The sequence below is a fragment of the Oryzias melastigma genome, linkage group LG20 (genome assembly GCF_002922805.2).
Source record: "Oryzias melastigma strain HK-1 linkage group LG20, ASM292280v2, whole genome shotgun sequence".
Taxonomy (NCBI): domain Eukaryota; kingdom Metazoa; phylum Chordata; class Actinopteri; order Beloniformes; family Adrianichthyidae; genus Oryzias; species Oryzias melastigma.
In genome coordinates this window covers 25,132,178-25,150,499 of record NC_050531.1, presented here as the reverse complement: position 1 = coordinate 25,150,499, position 18,322 = coordinate 25,132,178, and the positions used below count along the sequence as shown (strand labels likewise).

Here is an 18,322-nt window from a genome sequence, read left to right as displayed (position 1 = left end):
AGGCTCAGCAGAAGCCTGATGATGACGGTCATCAGAGGCAGGTGTGTTTGAGCAGGGTTGGGTTAAAAAAATGCTGGACAGTGTGCCCTGAGGACCAGGGTTGGGAAACACTAAACTACAAAAGCAACATCTTCTGTTGGTTTTTTGTTTGTTTGTCTTGCTTAAAATCTGTTTGGATTTGATGATTTGTATTCATGATCTGTGTTTTCCTCCTAAATCCAGCGTTTTCCATTTGTCCTCTTCTGCCCTCTAGTTACAGGTCTTTAATGTTTAAGTTTGAAGTTGCATATTGATGAGGTCATTTGAAATTCTATGCTAAATTTTACATTCTGTTAGGGAGGGCCGCCAAGATTAGTCGACTAATTGATGACTAATCGACTATTAAAATAGTCGACGACTAACTTAATAGCCGACTAGTTGTTACTTTATATGGAGTCAGAGTGGAGTAAAGTTGAAATTAATAATAGCATTCTGCTAGATTTTAGGACTATTTTGGCTTTTTTTCCAAGTTTTTTAGGCTATTTTGGAGTTTAGCTAATATTTCAGCTACATGCTAGCTGTTTTGGCTAACTTAGGCTTTTATTCAGTTTTTAGGCTAATTTGGCATTTAGCTAATATGTTAGCTGGCTATCAGCTTATCTCTCGCAGGTAATGCTATAAATCAAATTTTTATTTAGTTTAAAGCTAATGATGGTTAAGATGTGTGTTTTACATCCAGTTAATACATGATCTAATTAGTCGACTAATTGAATCATAATATATCTGATTAGTCGCCTCTTAAAATAATGGTTTGTGGCAGCACTACTGTGAAGACACAAATGGTGTTTTTACCTGGTGTGATCCTCACTGGATCTTCAGGTGTTTGTGAAAACATCAAAGATTTATTGATCTGGTTCTGAATAATCTGGTTGTGGTTTCTCAGCCTCGCCTCCCCCCGAGTGTCCCATGCACCAAGCCCCGCCCATCAAAGGTGAGTTTGTTTGGATCAATAAGCCAAAGATTTTCAGATATGTTAGTCGTCGTTAACCCTTCCTTTGCTCTGCAGCTTCTCCACCATCAGAGTGTCCCATGCACAAAGCTGAGCCCGGTCCAGCCCACCAGGACCGGGCCTATGAGTTTGTGGAGTGTCCAATGAGAGCTGCAGCCGGTGTGCAGACTGACATTGATCCAGCTAACATGGTATGTTCCTGACTTCAGAGACGGGAAACCAAAGGTCGAGTGCTACTGGACCGACACAGTCAGAACCGGTGCGAGTCCACATGTACAGCACACATCCTGATCCTCTGTGTGTGCACACAGATGCCTCCTCCAAACCAGAGTCCGGCTCCGGACCAGCCCTTTTCCCTCTCTGTGGCCAGAGAGGAGTCCACCATTCCCCGCCACGGCACCGAGAAGAACTGGGTCTATCCATCCGAGCAGATGTTCTGGAATGCCATGCTGCGGAAAGGGTCAGTCGTGTTTCACCTCACAGCCTGGTTGTGTGGAGGAAGACAGCGCTGTCAGTGACAGCCTGGAGCTCCAGATGGAACGATTTCAATAAAGAACGTAACAATAAAGGACATGTGCTGCAGTCAGTAGAAACTCTCCACGATCTTTGCTGACGGACGTACTGCAGCTCAGCTTTTGGTCAACGTGGATGGTGGGGTTTTTACCTATTTGGGTTTGTGTTTTGCAGATGGCGCTGGAGAGATGAAGATCTGGCTGCTCCAGACATGACCAACATCATAAAGATCCACAACAAGAACAACGAGCAGGCCTGGCAGGAGATCCTCAAGTGGGAGGCTATGCATGCAGGGTAAGGCATTACGACAGCACACTCATCGGATCTGATTATCCACATCCTCCTGGATCTGATGATCCATGTTTGACACTCTACATTGACCTTTGACCCATCTGCTTCCAATTATTGTCCTGTTTTGTTTGGAGTTGCATTTGGTTTGTTTCACAAAGCCTTGTGCAGGATCTGGAGGATCATCAGATCCAGGAGTACATGTGATGTGTTCCTTTAGTGAAGTAAAACATCTGTATATGTGGTGTCAAAGGACGCAACCTATGAGCTGCAAACAAACACGAAGCAACATTAGCTGCGTTTCTATTAACTCTGAACTTTAGCAAATTGGATTTTCGATAATACATTTTCTTAATGGAAACACTGCAATTTCGAAAAAACTCAAATTTTTTGAACAAAATTTTTTGCACTGAGAGGAGGTGGTATTTGGGGTGTATCGAAATAGACGCTTCCTGGTATGAAGTGTCTGTCCTGAGCGCTGCACGGCGGGCAGACGGCGTCACAGCTCATTATAAGTTGTGTTTCATACGTAATCGTGAATCTCCTCTGTAAAATCACCTTCCAAGATTTCCTCATTGCTTCATCTGTAGCCGCACTTTTGCAGCTTGTAGCCTGAATTAGACGCAGAAGTCTCCTTGAGGATGAGTGCTATAGTGCTGTGACAAACTTGAATATAATGTCATGTTTTCAAACGGTGAAAAGCGTCCAGCTGCTTACCTGTTGGAATGGCTATTCTTTTGAATACCACTGAACAGACTTCTCATCTGAGACTGTCGGTGGACTAGCTGCACCGCACTGCTCTGACGTCACCCAAAGGAATCAAATAAAATAAATACTTGGTTTCATCGCGGGAGTTGGTTTGAGTTTTATCGCATTATAGTGGAAACGGTGTCATTGTGAAACTGTTTTTTCAAAATTCCTAGACTTTCAATAAAGTTTTGTGCAAATGTGTAATTGAAACAGCTAATGAGACACAGCAACTCATTAAAATGTGTTTGGATGAATGCATGCTCATCAAAACAACTTTTAAGCTGTTAATACCTGTTGTCTCAAATCTGTGACAAACCAAATTATCTATATAATTACCTAAATGTAGCATTTATTTAAAAGCAAAAACGTAAGTGAACATCTTGTTTCATAGCTGGGAGGAATTCAGGCGTTGAGTTAAAATAATTTACATTTCCTCTTGACACAGTTTCCCTGACAATCTATCATAAACACTCATCAGCGTACCTTCACACCTGCCGTCTCCTCAGTTACTGCATTCCTCCACCGTACCAAAAAGTACTGGAAAAAGTGTTGTACCCGACGTTAATACAGACTTTCAAAATTGAAAATAAAAATCTAAAGTTTGAGAAAGTGAACTATCCTGACAAGGATTGCCAAGCGCTGGACTTCCATTGTTCTTTCTCTGGTAGCTTTCCTACACCCTCTTAATTCCTGGCCAATGAGTGAAGAGATCTTTGGTCACATGGTTTTGTTTACAAGCTTTGGTTAAAACCGGGCATACTCGATAGACGGCAGTCTAAATACAGTCCAGGTGTAAGGTTCAGGACTCTGTCTGGACCAGATTAAGTGGATTTGGTCCAGACCATTAGACTTTTCTAGCTGGGATACCCTCAAACCAGGGGTGTCAAACTCAATCTCACCAGGGTCAAAATCCAAAACACACCTTAGGTCACAGGGCCGAAGAAGATAAACATTTATCGAACACTAAAACTACATTTTTAAAACTTTAAATCTGTAACTTTTTAACATAATTATGAATAATAAAAAGACAGGAATATTATTCCAGAATAAATCAACTTAAACCTTAAATAACTTTATTTTACTTTATAAAAATGTATTTTGTCAAAACTATACAAGTTAGAAATAAGCGTAAGATAACATCGGGTCATTAATAACAATAAAATAAAATGGAGGGCCGGATCCGGCCCCCGGGCCTAGACTTTGACTCATGCTTTAAACGTTCCACTGTTGTCTTCTGGCAGAGAGTGTCCGTGTGGGCCCACACTGAAGAGGTTTGGGGGCAAAGCCAAAGAGTTCTCCCCCCGAGCACGCCTCCGCCACTGGATGGGGTGAGTGCTCCGCCCCGTGTACCTGTGGGTGGTGTGGAGTCAGTAATAAACCAGTTGTGTTGGTGCAGGTACGAGCTGCCCTTCGACCGCCACGACTGGATCATCGACCGCTGTGGCAGAGAGGTGCGCTACGTCATCGACTACTACGATGGGGAAATCAACAAGGACACTTACCAGTTCTCCATCCTGGACGTGCGCCCCGCCTTCGACTCTTTGGGGGCTGTGTGGGACCGCATGAAAGTGGCGTGGTGGCGCTGGAGCTCCTAAGAACTGACTTGTTCAGAGGTCACTCTCTCAAGGACTGTGTTGAATATTTAACGTGTTGGCATGCGAGGAAGACGAGCAGTTTGAGTGTGCGGCACTTCAGAAGATTGTCACTCTGCTTTCATGCTTTGTGGTCAAAGGCAGCGTCCTGCATGTCATGTGACGGATGATGTGGGTTAGTTTAAAGCTGCAGACATCCAGCTGGAAGCAGCAGAGATGTGGAGCTCTCAACCACAGTTCATCAGGGGTTGATCTGGTCTGCTGCCCCAGATCCATAATCCAGAAAAGTAATAGACTGATGAGAACGGTTACAGGTTATGGGTCAAGTCGTATCTTCTCTTCTCTTTTGTGTTTTCAGAATGTTTCCTCCACAAAGATTCTTCTGTTCTGAGGCATCAAACCTTGAATAAAACCTGCAGATCTGTGTGTCGTCAGCTGCTTCTTTCAATGCGTCGGTGCACACACATGAGACACACATGAAACACACATGAGACACACATGACCTTTCTGTCTCTCACCTGTGAGGACTCACCCTACACGTCTACCTCACACTTTCCTTTTCTAAACAAAATCTTTAACATAACTTTTTAACCGTTAACATGATCATTTCATCAATTCATTAATGAACAATCATCTTAATTGTGTGAATGTTTAGTAAGTGTTCACACTATAGTGAATTTCCTGCTCCTTTCCATACATTTTTCAGTACGTAAAATCTTAAACTTTCATCAATTTTGGTATCAAAACGTTCAGCTTGTTCAGGACATTTCTGCTTGTATTTTTGGTATTCATAAACTTTTAAGTTTTTGAAATATTGAGAAAAATACGCCTCACAGGAAATTAATGAAAAAGTTTACAAATTTCTTAATTAAGTTTATTTTAGAATTGCAAACATTTTAGACTTTTTAATTTATTTTAGCCAAAACCTATATATTTTTTTCAAAATGTTTTATTTGGGTTTTGAATATTTATGGCCCCGATTTGGCTCCATAAGTGGACGGTAGCAAACTTTTATAATCTCACCCGGATCGACCTTACCATTTCCTTCACGTGTATTATCATTATTCGGTTTATAGAATAAAATCAGATATTTGTCTTGGTGTTTTTTCAGGACCTTGGTTAGCTCTCTATTTTGCAGAATTACTTCTTTGTTTTTTGCAGTAATTCTGTTATATTTCAAAATGAAAATTGCCTGAATCTGTTGAAGCTGGAGATAGTTTGGAACACTCGTCTGCCCGTGTCCCGGAACTGAGAAATCAAAACATCTAAAACAATTAAACCCATGTAACCAATACCTAATACCACCAAAGGAAATCAATAATATGCAAACGTTTGAAATATCCAGTGACAATAACTGACCCTTCCACTGGTGTGTCGATTACAAACTTTCCAGCAAGTTTTTTACAAACCTAACAATAGCAGTCACATGTCGTCATGGTAACAGCAGAGGAGCACCATGTTTGAGGAGTGTGGGCCAACTCACCCCGACCAGTGAGGACATTCAGCGCCCGGCTCCATCAGACCTATCTGTCCACCACATGCAGTGGAATATTGGGCTTGAGTGCTGGCCTAAGTCCAGGAACAGCAAAGGCTTATGGGTGTTTTCCTTTTCCAGGCTCTTTGTGTTTTCAGAACAAATTTCAATATCTCACCTTGATTGGCTTTTTCAGTGTTTTTGACACTAAGTTTATCATTTGCATAACTCAATTATACAGTCAAATTGGGCTGATACTTAGGGATTTGTGAGGGGAAGTTTTCACTGTTTTCCTAATTGGAAGTGAATGTGTTGCTGCCAGATTTAGTGTGTGGTGGTCTTCAAGTGTAATGGTCTTCAGTGCAGTTTTACAGATGGACACAAGAGGGGGCTCTTTCACCCGACCTGGAATTCCCATTTTATGTCGTCTTCTTTCTCATGTAGTTTGTGTTTTATCTGCTGGTTCAGCCTAAAACTGAGCTCACAAACCAAGAACCTGCTCTTTGAACATCTCAGCATTTATCTTGATATTTGATATCATCCTTATGTGATTCTGTTTGTAGTTCTATCACCAAACCACCACAGAGCATCAAACTCTCTGCAGCAGCTCAAAGCAGCTAAACTCCTGATGAAACTTCAGTTCAACAATGACAGACTGAAGTCTTCCTTTTGGAGATGAGAAGGGAGAAGTCAAATTTGAGTTTTAGCTTCACTTGAGCCCAAAGTTAATCCTATTCTTTCTTAGTTAAACAGAAACACAGACTATTCCTTTATGATTATACTCTGTGTTCATGTCTTGACATTAACCTCATCTCACTGAAGGTCAAATCCTAAATGATTAAAAGTCTTAAATCCCTTCAGATTTGTTCAGTTTTAGACAATCCTCTTCCCTGTTAAAGTTTCAATAGGATTGTTTTCATTCAACTGCAAGAAGAAAAGCACATTTCTGATTAACTTCCTGTTTTTTCAGAGCACAGTGAGGCACCGATTCTGCTCCTGAAGTTTCTAATGATGTTGTTCTATCAGCTGATGCACAGACCCCCCCAGACTGGAGCTTTGGGTCACTGACAGCGTCTGATGCTGAGGAGCATGTTGCTGCTCCTGTCACTGTGGGGTCCATGGAGCCGCTCTGAAAGTCTCAGTCACACCTCCTCTGTGGTGAGAGCATGAAAGGATGGTGTCTGCAAGGAGGCTGGTTTCATCCTGATGCTCAGAGCTCAGCTCCTTTAGCCTCTGGTGCAGTCACAATAACCAGCATTCAGACCCGTCAGAGCGAAACACAACCAAGACTTTCACAGATACAGAAAACAACTAAACAGAAGTTTATCAAGCTTTATTAAATATAACTCTCCTAACTAAAGAAAACAAAACACTAATACACATAAAAATGAAGACACAAATTAGATTTCATTTAGTTACAGAAACAAACATCTGTTGTAATGATTACATTCACTGCTACCAACAGATGTTTGTCTTACAAGCTTCACAAAAAAAACAAAATCTGATCCAAACATCACATTTATTGTTGTTGTTTTACAGCATTTATTTGTGCCACTGAGGAAGACGGAAAGAAAAGGATTTAGAAAAATATACGCAAAACATGCAGGAGAGACGAGTGTTTACACATGTATGTATGGACTGATACATAAATAAGACAATTGTGCAAATGAACATGAGGGAACAGGCTTGTATACGTTCACATTGGGGAACAGGTTCCACTCAGATGTAAACAGTACTGACCGGTTTCCCTGCAGATTTAGAGAAATTCCGTTTTGATTTGTTTCATGTAAATGGTGTATACTTGTATAGAGCTTCTCTACTTTCCTCAGAGGTCCAAAGAGCTTTACAGTCACACACACAGTCACACACTGGTGTTGGCTCCACTGCTGAACACTGGCGCCAACCTTCCACCAGAGGCAATGTGGGGTTCAGTGTCTTACTTCGACACATGGGTGGACAAGCCGGGAATCGAACCTTCAACTTCTGATCAGGAGTCGACCGCCCTACCGCTGCACCATTGTTTTGGAGAAGAACCGGCCTCCTAACGTGCTGGTTGAGGCTCTGTACGAACTGCAGTGCCGACGTGGAGTTAACTGCTCAGACATGTTTGTTCAGCTCTTCTACAGTGAGACAGCGATGTTCTCCAGACTGCAGAGAGCAGCTCACTGGACTGGGTCAGTCACTACACCACTCTCCTGTCCCGTCTCCCTGCAGACCATGCTGCTACGCTGGGTCAGGATGAGCTCAAGCATGGTTCTGTGGAGAGTCATCGGCATCCTCCAGAGCATCCTCAGCAGCTGGAGCAGCCTCCTGAAGTCCAGGATGTTCTCTGTGTGTGGTGCTGAGAGGGATATTACTCAGAAACATGTGGAGATGATGGTGACCCTCATTTGATCCAATATCTGAGCTAAAGTACCCAGAGGGAAGAGGAGGCTCTGCAGGAGGCTGGGGGCTCCACACTGCAGTGAACTAAAGCACTAACTGCTGTCTAACTAAAGACAAAAGGTTTTATTTATGTTCAGGAAAAACAATCTGAAAGGAATTATGTTTCTTTGAGAAAGTGACAGCGACAGTTCAGAACAAGACATGTTCAGTTATGATAACAATAACAATCAGAACAACGTGAAAACCTTTTTGCTTCGACGATCTTCTTCACCTCTTTGGGTTTTGATCAGAAAAACATGTATTTTGTTGTTTATGAGATATGACATTTTGGGGGGCCCTAGTCTGGGGTTGGAGGGGGAGGTGGACCCCCTGTTGAACTTGGGCGACACTGGCTGGGGTCCTGTGCTGGACCCTGGGCACAGCGGGGGCCGGTTCTCTTTCTGGGGTGGGGCTTGTGTTCTCTGGGCCCCCTGGGGCCTCCTGGTGGTGGTCCCTCAGACTCTTGTCTGTGGGGGGTGGGGGGGGGTGTCTCCCTCCAGCTGCTTCTTTGTGTAGATGTTGTTGATACTTGAGTGGAAGATACTCTCACACTCTGGATGGTCGTAACCACAGCAGGGGAAACCCCCCAGCCATCAGGTTTGTAATATTTCAGTGTGTGTGCACAGGCCCCGCCCTTTTGACTACCATCTATACTTGATAGTACAGGTGATGAATGAGGATTTTTCTTTATAATTTTCCCCCCTCCTCCTGTTAATCCTTTGAACATTTTACCTCGTTTTTCATCCCTCATCTCTGTTGTTCCACTCTTCAGGAAATTCTCTTTCTTATAAATACAAACAAACATTTAGCATCGGTACCAAAAGCTATTTATACAAATACACACCTCGTGTGTCATAACCACAGAAACATCCTCAGCTCCTGTGTCCGCAGCAGACTGGAGCAGGCGGTGCTTCACCTGTCTGCTCCTCAGGTGACGCACACCTGGACCTTCTGTTCTCAGTGGAGATCACGGGTCCTGGAGAGGTCACACTTTATCTTCTTCACTTTTCTCTCTCTTAATTAGACGAAGCAGGACGGTGCTCCTTTATGACATTTAGTCTGTATTTAACAGTTCCCTGCTCAGAGCTGACAGACACTATCAGAGGAGTGTGGGGGGGGCCCTCAGGGGGGGGCTGTCTCCCTCCTGTGAGACGCGACAGGAGACACGTCTGAAGGCTGCAGGCTTCAACAACTTTATCTTCAGGTTGGATAGAAACTGTGTAATTGATCATTTTTAATATTGTTTGATTTTGTTTGTGTTTCAAAGTAGCAAACAAATTGTAAGATTCCTCTGAAATAACAAGGTCTTTCTGTCCATCAAACCCCTGAACTGGAGTTCTTTGGAAAACTTAAACTGACATTACAGACCAACACACAACCAGGTCACTCCTGGTTCACTCCAGGTTCCAGCTATACTGCCCTGAACAAATCTTCTCTGATCTCAGAAGCTTCTCAGGGTCAGGCCTGGGGAGGAGTTGGATGGGAGACCAGGTTCTCAAAGTATCGGTTCAAATCCCAGCTGGTCCTTCCTGTGTGGGGTTTACATCTTCTCCTTGTGCATTTGTGGGTTTTCTCTGGCTTCCTCCCACAGTCCACAGACATGCTTCAAAGGGTAAATTCTGTCTCTAAACTGTCCCAAGGTAGGAGAGTGAGTGTGGTCCTCCTACGGTCTGCTGAACAGTTTAAAGGATAACCAAACAGGACAGTTGGAGACTGACTCCGCCCACAGCCGAAATGTGAAAATCCAGTCAGCGGGGCGGGGCTGGGGAACAGGACTGTTATTACTGGAGCTGCAGATCATGATGTCGGACTTGAACGCTTTGACCAATCACGAAATTCAACTGTAATACCTTATTCATCCTGTAGGGGACAGCACACAGCCAGCTTTTGACTTTCAAGAATTAAACAAGTTTATTTTAATTTGTCAAAAATTTGCCATTGACCAACAGACAGCACTTTCAAAGCCCCATGTATAGATGTCAACAGACTAAAAAGTAGATTTAGGGTCTGCTTATCCTTAAGGTTTACCCTGCATCTGCCCAAACAGCAGCTGAGAGAGCTTAAGGATCCCCTGATCCTAAACAGAAGCTGAGAGAGCTCCAGGATCTCCTGATCCTAAACAGAAGCTGAGAGAGCTCCAGGATCTCCTGATCCTAAACAGAAGCTGAGAGAGCTCCAGGATCTTCTGATCCTAAACAGAAGCTGAGAGAGCTCCAGGATCCCCTGATCCTAAACAGAAGCTGAAAGAGCTCCAGGATCTTCTGATACTAAACAGAAGCTGAGAGAGCTCCAGGATCTCCTGATCCCAAACAGCATCCAGCGGGTTAAGAACACACATGGATGGAATTTTCTTGCTGTTTTTAGCTTAAAATGGAGTTGAGTTTTTGATTGACTGGTCTTTTGGAGCCACAAATGAAGAATAAACAAAGCGTAGTTTTTCTTGTTTTTATAATAATTCACTATATTAGATTTTTTTTTAACTGATACAGCCAGGGTTTTATCCTGTAAATAACACACATATTCAATTTTTTAAAGAACTTTATTGAACATCATGCAAATTTACAAATAATAACTGTAAACAGTCCTTAAAAAAATCAATAGCTAATGTCGTCTCTCAAAGAGAAACACAATTACCATATACAGATAGGTAGTCAGGACATGTAGGTAGTTCACTTTCGACTTATCCCTTTCGGGGTCGCCACAGCGTAACAGCACCCACTGTTTCCCATCAGTGATTTGTCAGAGTTTTTACGCCGGATGCCCTTCCTGACACAACCCTGTACTTGAGGGGCACAGGGACCCAGTTAAGCAGCAGCATCAAGGGTCTTGACTAAGGACCCAATCTGGGTGGGGATCAGTGGACAACCCTGGGAATTGAACCCAGGGCTCCTGCATGCCAGCCCTTCACCTAGCCCACTGAGCCACCCAGCTGCTCAAGTCAGGACATGCCAAAATGAAATAATTCCAAGTAAGAAATAACCATAATATTAAAACAAAAGAATACTTAGGTACTAGCAAAAATAAAAAAATCTCAAGATAGGGAATTATTCATAGAACAAAAAAGCACAAATTGTTCCAGTGTTATATGCCTTGGGTGTATTAATCTTTTTAAGATATTCATAAAATTAACAGAAGTCTATCAACCTTCAGATCTGGGAACAGTCTTTCTCTCTCTACATTTATGTACGTAAAACTCCAGTAACACATTTATACTATTTTCTACACACATGTTCATCCTGCTCCACCACGTAGTGATGTCATATTCTGCCAAGATGGAGTCAACAAGAGCTCAGAATTAGATAAGTCATGTGATGTGACCTTCCTGTCAGACAAAAGTTGTTGCTCCCCTTTGAGCCACAAAGTAAATCAGCTTTCTCTGACCCTCACATTTGTTTGGCAGAGTTTTAACCCACATGCCCTTCCTGACTCAACCCTGTATTTCATCCGGGCCGGGGACCTGCACAGGGAGATTCAGACTCAGACTCCTCTGTGGTTACATCGTTTTAGCATCAGCGGGAAGGGTCTTACCTGAGGATCCAGTCTGAGTTAAGACCCTCACGCTCCTTGGGACGTGAACCCTGGTTTCCCACCGACCATGCAGCCACTGAGCCGTCATCCGCTGAGACAACAGCAGCCAAATGACTCGGATCAACACCTGCGTGTTGTAATTCTTGGTATTTCAAAGTTCTGTTAGTCATGATGGCCAGAAAAGCTGGAGAAAAGAAATGTGTGACATTTAGTGCGCTGATGAATTACAGAAGGCATTAGTGTGAAAGCGAGCAGGCCGGCTCACTGAGAGCCCAGTTAACTGAGCAGTGATAAATGAGGGCTGAAGGAGATGGAGAGCTGCACGAGATGGGAGCAGGCAGCCCTGATGGAGCCGAGAGCTTCATCACATTCCTCCTCAGGGATGTAATCAGTCCTCCTCCAATTTGGTGTCCGCCTCTTATCACACAACTGGGAGCCATGACCTCCGACTTTCACGGTGTGGTCGACTGGCAAATAAAGAGATGGCTTCTGTCGGTTTCCTAATGAACGTGCTGATAAACAGCGAGGAGGAAGACAGGGCTGAAGCATAATTACTCCTTCAATAATCTTCTTATTTCACAGATCGTTTCCACAAAAACCAGGACTTCCAGATCCACCACATCTTCCTTCTCCTTACCTGATGCTGTCACCAGCGTCAAGCATTTACCGAGAAATCTCTGCAGGGCCTTCTCATCGAATGAAGATGTTCCTTTGAAAACTCTCACACTCTGTCAAACTCTCGTGAGTGTGCTGACATTCATGTCACTCTGCAGCGTTTTGAATTCTGACTGAAGATCTTGGATAGAGTGAGCTCATGTGATTGGAACATCTTTTTCCATCTTTGCTCACACCATTAGAACAAGCTTTGGCTCTAACCCTAAACATAGAACGTCTGAAGATCCAGCAGTTGTCTCACAGAAGTGTCAGAAAGATAAGGTTGAAAAAACTAGAGAACTTCTCTGATGAATCCAAACATCACAGTAAATCCAAAGTCTTGAGGTTTCCTTTGTGCAGACAGAGATTTGCTGTTCTGTCTGCAGAAACATTTGTGTTTGAACGATCACCACGATGCTGCTGATCGGGTTTAGACAGCAGTTGATACGTTAAAGTCAGATCAATGCAGTGATACAAACATCTCAAAGTTTCACAGACAGCCTCCTCCCCTCTTCTGGAGTCAAAGGGGATCCATGAGCATCAAGTGGTTCTGTTCTACAAATCATCACTGAAGGGAGATTTGTTAAAGAACAATTCAGCTCAAATTTCAGCTTTTTTCTAGTGTCTTGTGTTTTTTCTCCTGTGGGTGAAGTCAACATTACTCACTTTACTTTGTATATCCCTCCATCCATCCATCCATCCGCCCATGCCCGGAACACCTCACCAGGGAGGCGTCCAGGAGGCTTCCGGACCAGATACCCGAACCACCTCAACTGGCTCCTCTGGATGTGGAGGAGAAGCGGCTCTACTCCGAGTTCTCTCCGGGTGGCCGAGCTCCTCACCTTATCTCTAAGGGAGCGTCCAGCCACCCTCCAGAGGAAACTCATTTCAGCCGCTTGTAGTCGGGATCTCGTTCTTTCGGTCATGACCCAGAGCTCATGACCATAGGAGAGTACTGGAACGAAGATCGACCGGTAAATCGAGAGCTTTGTTTCAATGGATTGGATTTATTGGTCACAACAACGTCAATAATTATTCGATTATTTGCGGAAAAAGAGACATTTTTCAACTGGACGGAGGAAGAATCAGAGTTTTGTAAGAAATTATTTTTGAAAAAGGATGCAGTACACAGTGGACAGTCTGCACTTTCACCGGTAGGTTTTATTTTAGGCTGATATTTTTGTACATATTTATATGTAAAGAGTAGAAAAAGTGATTGAAATTCATGTCGGCTCCACGTCAGACGAGCAGCGTGTAATTATATTGCCCCCTCGTATTTTAATTGTGTCCAAGACGGGATTTTTTTAAGTTGGCCTCACGTATTTAACATTAAACTGAAAGTAAAATCCCATCAGCTGTCACAAATATGCTGTCTGTCCGCGTTTGATCCAATACGCGAAAAAGCAGCTGCAGCAGCTACTTTGTTTATAGCAGCTCCGCTCAGGATCCACCGGGTGGTTTAACCGGACACCAGAACTGTTCTCCTGAACGTAACCCTTCATCTGCATCTAAAAACGTCAGCACTGTGTGCACGCATGAAATCAGTTCTGAGCTCCAGCTAGTGCTGCTGCTGCAATGCAGCCTAAATGATCATGTTTTATTTTATTTTTTTTGTGGGCTTATCAAAGTCTGTGTCTCCTAGAATGTCAGGGGGGGGTACAGGAACTCCAGGTTCAGTAATCACACATTCATGGAACAGAGCTGCATCGCTGCCCTGGCCTCTGTCCTTCATTCATGGTGAGAGGCGTTCCTGCTCAGCTTTTGTTTCATCACACCACTCTGATTACATCCTGTGTTCTCAGAATGAAAACACGGTGAGGAGAACAGAGGCCGGCCTCTTTATCTCCATGTTTGCTAAAAACAACAACAACTCTCTGAGGGAAAAAGGGTTTTTTGCAGCTAAAGATCATTGAGGAAGAAGATCAAAACTCTGTTTTTGATAATAAAGTTGACTTGATGCTCACAGAGCAAAAGTTTCGACACACAACCACCGGAGGACGTTTACAGCATGTGTTACGTTGATGTTCAGCAGTTGTTCAGATGCTGGAACTACAACATCTGTTTGTTTTAACGGTCTGGAAAGCAGAGGAGGGAAAAAATGATCACAGGAAAATATGACTGAAATAAACAACGTATTGGTTTATTTAACAATATGAATACAGGTTAGCATCGTTAAACCATAAGCATTAGTTTATTTTTTCTTCTTTATGAATGAGAGTTCATCTGTGCCAGGTGGTGCTTTCAAGAGAATCAGACTTTGGACATTTTGTGAAGCTGCAGTTGCTGCAGTACACAGCTGCCAGCAGGGGGCAGCACAGCAGGATGTCCTGCCTTCATGAAGTTCAGTGAAGAGATATAAAGTTGCTCATGCTCTTTGATTTTGCGCACAAGTTTATTAATTAAGCTTTCAACTATCTGCCACCACAAACATTAACATCAGTTCAGGAAATAACGAGGGAACCAAAACAATCGACGGAGCAGATCATTCCGGGAACCAAACACTGAGGATATTAACCTGGTGAGACTGTGGCAGCAGAAACACACACAGGCTGAAAACATGACAAGAAGCAGGGAAACACATCTGCAGTGAAACAAAAGGCCACAATCTTCACGGAACTGATGCTGTGAGAGACCTCCTCTTTTTTTAGCTCATCCATCTCAGTTTTATCATTCTTTTCCTCCCCATAGTGAAAATGATGAAGCATGTTTAAAAACTTTGACATAACTTGATAAATGCAGTTTACTACATTTTTACACTGAATAATTATGATTAAAACTTACTACATTTGTTTAAAAAAGCCCCACAGTCTACAATATCTCCTTAAAAATGAAACGATTTCTCTATTTTAACCATAAAAATTATGGATTCTTAAAGTCAACCAGGAAAACACTGAAATGTTAAACTTTAGAGAATAAGTGTTATGTTGGTAAAGTGCTAAAAGCTTTTATCTCTAAAAAAGAACAAAGGATTTGAAGGGTTTGAAGCTTTTTTTTAATCAAGCATTACATTTATTAGTGTTTTAAAAATCTTAAACTGAGCAGAACTAAACTTGGAGCTGTAAACATGCAGGAGATTTTAAGCAGCAAAAAGGAGATGAGGATGTGAGGAGCAGGAACGTTTCTCAGCACTGGGCAGAAAGCTGCAGACAAACCCCCAGGAGGTGTTAGGAGGATGTGTGATGGAGCTAAAGAACCAGGAGGAGGTGCAGCACAGAGGAGCTCCTCATCACTGTAGATTCACCTCCGAAACTCCGTGACTCCTGCTGCAGTTCTCAATGCAACCACTAGAGGCTACTGTTGTACCGTGGACTAAACGGCGCGTGGGAGGTGCGCGCACGACTCTACGCACATGCATGTTAATGACAGTGGAGAGAGAGCATGATGTCTAATACGACTCCTTTAAATAACATTGACGTGTGCTGCGTTCACGTGCAGCACGGAGAGACAAAGACCCAGAGCGCAACAGCTGGGTGTGCACGTGCGCATGCCACAGCAGCACAAAGGCACAGATGAAGAGTGATGAAGACTGCAGCAAACGTCTCTGTCTCTGCGTTTTACCTGCAGAATGACTGGAGGACGGCAGGGAGGGAAACACGCGTCCCTGAACGCAGCACGCTGCAGCCGCTCCAACTTCCAGATCACTGGAAACAAAAACAGATAACTTTTCACTGAATGTTCTCTCTTATTTAAAACATGTCAAACATATTTAGATCATTTAATGAACCTATCCAGTCAAATTTCTCTTACAAATTTGTTTCTGACAGTCATTTGGACGAATGAACAGATAAGTCGTGGCTGCAGAAAGATGTGCGTGCACGCTCATGCACACATGCTTTCAGAGCTGAACTCTTCTTTGTGGGTTTAACCCAGATTTCTGCGGGGTTTCTGCAGGGCCTCAACAATCTGCATAAGCCTTGAAGGGTATTTCTTTTATTTCTAGCTCCTGGCTGTTATGAAGATTATATGTGAAATATCGTAATTTTTCTCTCTATAAAGCTTGATGTACCTGCAGCTCAGTGGGAGCACTAATCTTAGAAACACCCACAGGGCAAACTCAGCCTCCTGCAGCTGAAGCCAAAAAGCAATTAAAGCACAGCAGCGTGTCCACAGTCCCACCGCCAGCCTGTCCGTGATTCCAGCAGATGCTCTGCAAACACAAATGCCTCTGCGTTAGCAGCTGCTGCGCTGAACTTTCTCCTCCCGAAAACACAGAGGAGGCTGCTGTGTGTTTGCTCTCCACCCAGCTGATGGAGACAACGCCAAAAAACATCTCAGCACTTCCTGTTTCCACTTCACAAAGACGTCTGGGCCCCTCCTTTCTACCGACTGTGGGACCCTCGCTCCCCTTTTCCTGACTGTCCGTGGAGGCTCAGGTGGAGCCTGCAGCTGTGGATCAGTGGATCCTCTCACCACATTTATTACTGATGTTTCCATAGACAAAGTCCTGCAACACTCAGGGGTTCAAAGCTGGTTATTAAGAATGTGATCAGAGAAGTCTCAGTCAGCAGGTCGTCTGCAGGAATTAGGCTCAGAAATGATGATTACAAAAGAGTTTGATAAACTATCAAGAAAGTGCAAAGAAGGGAGGAGGTGGTGCATGTGAGCTGTCGCTTTGGTCAGGTCACTCTTCTTCACACATCTTCGCTTTGGCAGGTAGATGATTTCTAACCACGACTCGCTCAGCAGGAACCAGCTGCCTCCCCCAACGTCACACCCTCGGACGTCATCTGAACCCCACAAAGTCTTTTTCCATATCCAGCTCCTCCTCACAGACTGCAGCAGCTGAACTGTGCTGCATCCATGCAGATACTGAGCTCATTCTCCTGCACTGATCTAACGCAGACAGCAGAGGGTTTGAACGGATGGAGACGTGAAGGCGAGGTGAAGCCTCTGCAGACGATCCTCCGAGGATGCTCGGGTTTAGGAGGAGCTCCTCCACTCTGATAGCTCAGCTGCTGTCAGGCGTCCGAGATGCTGCTAATCAAAGACAAGAAAAACCTGAGATGAGGTCAAGAGCTCGCACCTTCACCGTTTAGTGTCTTTCTGTCAAACTGATGCTTGATTGACGAGTGTGGAGCAGAAGCTCAAGACTATGGAAGCCCACAAGTCCCTGACAAACAAGTGCAAACACACACACACACACCCCCACACCAATTGTGCAAGTTATTCCACTTACTGTAATAAACTATAACTATTTTAATCATAGGTGTACCTCAAGTATCAGTGATAAAATAAGGTAAAAAAAGAATTTATTTGTAAATTATGGTGGTCAATAAGTATTTGGTCACCTACAAACAAGCAAGATTTCTGTCTCTCACAAACCTGCAACTTCTTCTGTAAGAGGATCCTCTGTCCTCCACTCATTACTTAGATTAATGGCCCCTGCTTGGACTTGTGATTTATAGAAAAGACACTGCTCTGCAACCTCAGACAGTCACACTCCAAACCACCATGGTCAAGACCAAAGAGCTGTCTAAGGACACTAGAAAAAAAAAGCTCAGGTCCTCTACTAGAGACTGTCACTTTCACCTTCCAAGCTTTCTCCAGTTCCTCTCTGAGTCCCTGGTATTTCTCCAGTTTCTCATGTTCCTTCTTCTTGATGTTACCATGACTTGGTACTGCCACATCCACCACAACGGCTTTCTCTATCCACCACTACAATGTCTGGTTGGTTCTCCATTACCATCCTGTCCATCTGGATCTGGAAGTCCCACAGGATCTGTGCTCTCTCATTCTCTACCACTTTCTGAGGTGTTTCTATTTTGACTTTGGGGTTTCCACCCCTCTCTAGCCATTGGTAGGACTTCTTGATATCAGCCACTTCAGTTATTGTCCGGTGCTACATCCCATGCAGTTCTTGTCATCCTTCCTTGCAGCTAGCATACAGTCTCAGGGTGCTGGATTTGGGATGGAAACCTCAATGTTTGGTGATGAGCTTTCAAGTCTCAACATCTGTGGTCTGTATCTCTTCCTTTGTCCATCTTGTTATTCCAGCAGGGTATCTGATGACTGGCAGTGCATAAGTGTTTATTGCCTGGGTCTTGTTCTTGCCTTTGAGCTGGCTTCTCAGGACTTGTCGTACTCATTGGAGGTATTTGGTTGTTGCAGCTT

The 18,322-nt window shown here is 43.6% G+C and overlaps 1 protein-coding gene across 3 annotated transcripts in view; it reads left to right on the top strand.

The window, feature by feature from the left end:
- The window catches only part of LOC112139070 (cytochrome c-type heme lyase), a 6,513-nt gene extending 1,948 nt beyond the window's left edge, over window positions 1-4,565 (top strand). For 2 of the 3 annotated variants that reach the window (XM_024261765.2, XM_024261766.2), the window contains 6 exons: window positions 923-970; window positions 1,046-1,179; window positions 1,300-1,448; window positions 1,676-1,795; window positions 3,781-3,867; window positions 3,936-4,565. In XM_024261765.2, the coding sequence (XP_024117533.1) occupies window positions 923-970; window positions 1,046-1,179; window positions 1,300-1,448; window positions 1,676-1,795; window positions 3,781-3,867; window positions 3,936-4,134 (737 nt within the window). In that variant the 3' untranslated portion in view covers window positions 4,135-4,565. Of the gene's footprint in view, window positions 1-190; window positions 260-922; window positions 971-1,045; window positions 1,180-1,299; window positions 1,449-1,675; window positions 1,796-3,780; window positions 3,868-3,935 lie in introns of those variants that run through there. The other variant, XM_036217440.1, reaches the window with a different exon arrangement.
- The last annotated feature ends 13,757 nt before the right edge of the window (window positions 4,566-18,322 follow it).